This window comes from Dermacentor silvarum, chromosome 2, assembly GCF_013339745.2.
Source record: "Dermacentor silvarum isolate Dsil-2018 chromosome 2, BIME_Dsil_1.4, whole genome shotgun sequence".
NCBI classification, from domain to species: domain Eukaryota; kingdom Metazoa; phylum Arthropoda; class Arachnida; order Ixodida; family Ixodidae; genus Dermacentor; species Dermacentor silvarum.
The window spans coordinates 53833139-53836093 of NC_051155.1; the positions used below are offsets into that span (position 1 = coordinate 53833139).

Below are 2955 nucleotides of genomic sequence, written 5' to 3' on the forward strand. Positions count from 1 at the left end.
ACTTTATCGCGAGCATGCACTACGAATCTGTGGCGAACCTTTCCCGCTACTTTTGCGTTCCTGTTATCTATTTTACATTCAAGATTTGCGCAACATGACTGCTGCTTCGCTTAGCTGTAGTTATGGCAGTAGTGGGCGCATTGTTTCCCTCGTAGAGAACAAAACAATAAATAAGAAACCGAAAGATCTGCTTACTACAATAAAAACATTTGCACACCATGTACACTCTGTTTCACACTTAGGGGAAAGCTTGGAGCTCCTTGCAAGGCGCTCCGAGTTTTCCATAGTTTCCCTTGTAAAGAACAAAACGATAAATAAAAAACTGAAAGATCTGCTTACTACAATAAAGGGTTGCAGGCCCAAAACGGCGAAAACGGTTGCACCCTGCATGAGCCACGGTAGCTTGCAAAGCGTTCCATGTATTTTAGCCCCCTGTCGAGTATCGAGAATGCGCGATAACAGGCAATGAAAGAGAAATGCTCGAAAATGTTGCCCGTTAATATGCCAGTAAATGTGAAGCAGGAAAAGGCAGCAGAGTTCGGTGATTCTGTAGGCTCTGAACTCATTTACTGCAACAGCATCAATAATCCCCCTGGTGACCATCATCTTAATTTTGTTTGCCTGCTGGTTCCTCAAACAATTGCGCTCGCCAACTACGGGGGGCATGGGGAAAGATTATTTTGTATTTTGCTCTACTCTAATGATTAATAAGAGCTATATTACAGCCCTGACTAGACAAGAGGCCACAAACGTGCTTGTCCTTGAGCGAAAAAATAGGATGTACCATTATTTGTTACGTTGTTAAGACTTCGAAGACATTTTATGCTTTTGTTTGTATGGTTTGTTTTTTTATTGTTTTGTTTTTTTAGTAGCTAGGAACGCAAGCGCTAGTAGTAAGAGATTGAAGAGAAAGCTTTTCATTTACTGAAATTGGAGGAATGGAATGGATCCACTCAGCCACTCCAGAAGTGGGAATGGCCCTACTCTCACCATCTGGAAGAGTTCACGAGGGTGGAATTTCTGAGGTCCTCACTTTCCCGAATGTAGTGGGAATGGATTGTAGGGCTCCACCAATGCCTCCTTTACTAGATGCCCGTCGCGTTGCTCGCTTTCGCTTTGGGGCGGCGGTTCCCTTAGTTCAGCATAAATTCCGTGAGGTGGCGCTCGTTGCCTTTTCAAGAATGGAGCGGGCACTGTTAAACTCGGGCCTCGGGTTCCGTCTGAGGTTTAGTACGAGCAGTGCCAATGAGAACCACCGCCTCCCTGGCCTGGCATTCGCGGATGACCTGGTAATCATGGCAGAGAACAGAGAGGATCTACAGACCCTTCTCGACATTTGCCAGGTGGAAATCTCCCGCATCGGGCTATGCTTCAGTACCAGGAAGTCGGCAGTCGTTTGTCTGGCTGGAGGGCTTACTGATCCGGCTGTCCTGACTGTCGGGGGCGAACCGGTGGCTATATGTAATGAATACAGGTACCTCGGGGTCACTCTCTTTGCTGAGGCAGATAAATACAGCTTCCACGAGACCGCACTGCGGCAGGCGGCTCTTCGGGCGCAACGTATCCTCCGCCGGCGGTACTTGTGGGGCTGTAACCGTTTCCTGATGATCCGCGATCTATGGAAACTGGTTCATGTACCCGGCCTCACCTTTGCAAATGCAGTTACCTGCCTCTCACCAGCAACACGAGAGTGGCTGGAGCGTCAGCAACGGGAGGCTGGGCGCACTGCTCTTGGATGCCATGGCCACGTAGCCAATGAGGCCGTGCAGGGAGATGTGGGATGGTCGAGCTTCGAAGCCCGGGAAGCTGCGAGCAAGATCGCCTACCGTGGCCGTCTCCTCTTCCTACCACGCACGCAATGGGCTCGCCGAGTTTTCGAGTATCTCTCGGCGACATGCATGCGAACTGACTGGACACGCCGAGTGTACCATATCGAAAAGAAGTACGGCTTCTTTGGTGAAAAAATCGAGGCCGACACTGCAACCAAGTGGTCGATCGAGGTCCACCGACGCGTGAAGGAAGCGGAAACCACCATCTGGAGCAAGGAAATGGAGTCGAAATCCACCCTTGAACTCTAGCGGGGAAACAAACGAGGGATCAGTGCGGAGTGCTTCTATGACAACAGCATTGGAAGCAGCCTCCTGTTCGAGGCGAGGGCAGGGGCACTGCGCACTCTCGTATACCGCAGCCGCTTCCAAGACACCGGTATGTGCACCAAGTGCAGGCTCTGCGGGGCGGAGGCCGAGACGCAAGAGCATCTCATCCTTCGATGCGCAGGCCTGCAGACTGCCCCGGCAGAGGACACACATCTCCCCCGGGCACTCGGTTTTCACTTGCTCGAGGCAGAAGATGGAAACCACATCGCGAATGGACGCAACGTCGGTCGGACCTGCGCTGTAGTGGCCACCAAAAAGCGACTGACTGAGTGGTGGACCAGTGTGCGCCGGATGTGACTCTAGTTTGCATAGTGACCTACGAAGTGCACATTTCCTTCCTTTCTGTCTTTTCTTTTCTTTCGCCTTTTCTCCTTTTTCTATTTATTTATCTATTTATTTGTTTAAACCCTCCAGGCCAGGACATTGCGTGTGTCCACCCGTTACAAAGGGGCTGGCCGCTACTACATCATCATCATCACTTCCGGCGGCGGCGGCAGCGTTGGTCGAAGACTTGCGCCTGCCAACTCCGAGACGGTTTAGAGACGGTAACAGTAAAGCCCCTATATAAAAAAGTAGCGTCACGCTTTGAAGAATGCCGCCGCCTCCTCGCACACCCTGTCCGAGGCCGACGCCGCGTTGGTATTGGCCTAATGACATCACGTGGACCGCCGAGCCGCCGGACGCTGGCTGCGTTTGTTTACGATCACGCTCCGTCGCCATTTTCGCTTGATAAGCGTCTACCGACTGGCGAGGAGCGCACGTTGGTACCGTTGCTCTTCCTTGTTGTTTAAGTTTGAGA

General features: G+C 51.3%; 1 protein-coding gene across 1 annotated transcript; it reads left to right on the forward strand.

The window, feature by feature from the left end:
* The first annotated feature begins 1181 nt into the window (after nt 1-1181).
* LOC119440035 (uncharacterized) lies at nt 1182-2078 on the forward strand. The gene has a single exon (XM_037704981.1). It carries the CDS (start codon nt 1182-1184, stop codon nt 2076-2078), a length of 897 nt encoding a protein of 298 aa, XP_037560909.1.
* The last annotated feature ends 877 nt before the right edge of the window (nt 2079-2955 follow it).

Excerpts from the sequence above, each read along its gene's own strand:
- LOC119440035 (XM_037704981.1), top strand. The coding sequence starts at position 1,182 with ATGGAGCGGGCACTGTTAAACTCGGGCCTCGGGTTCCGTCTGAGGTTT.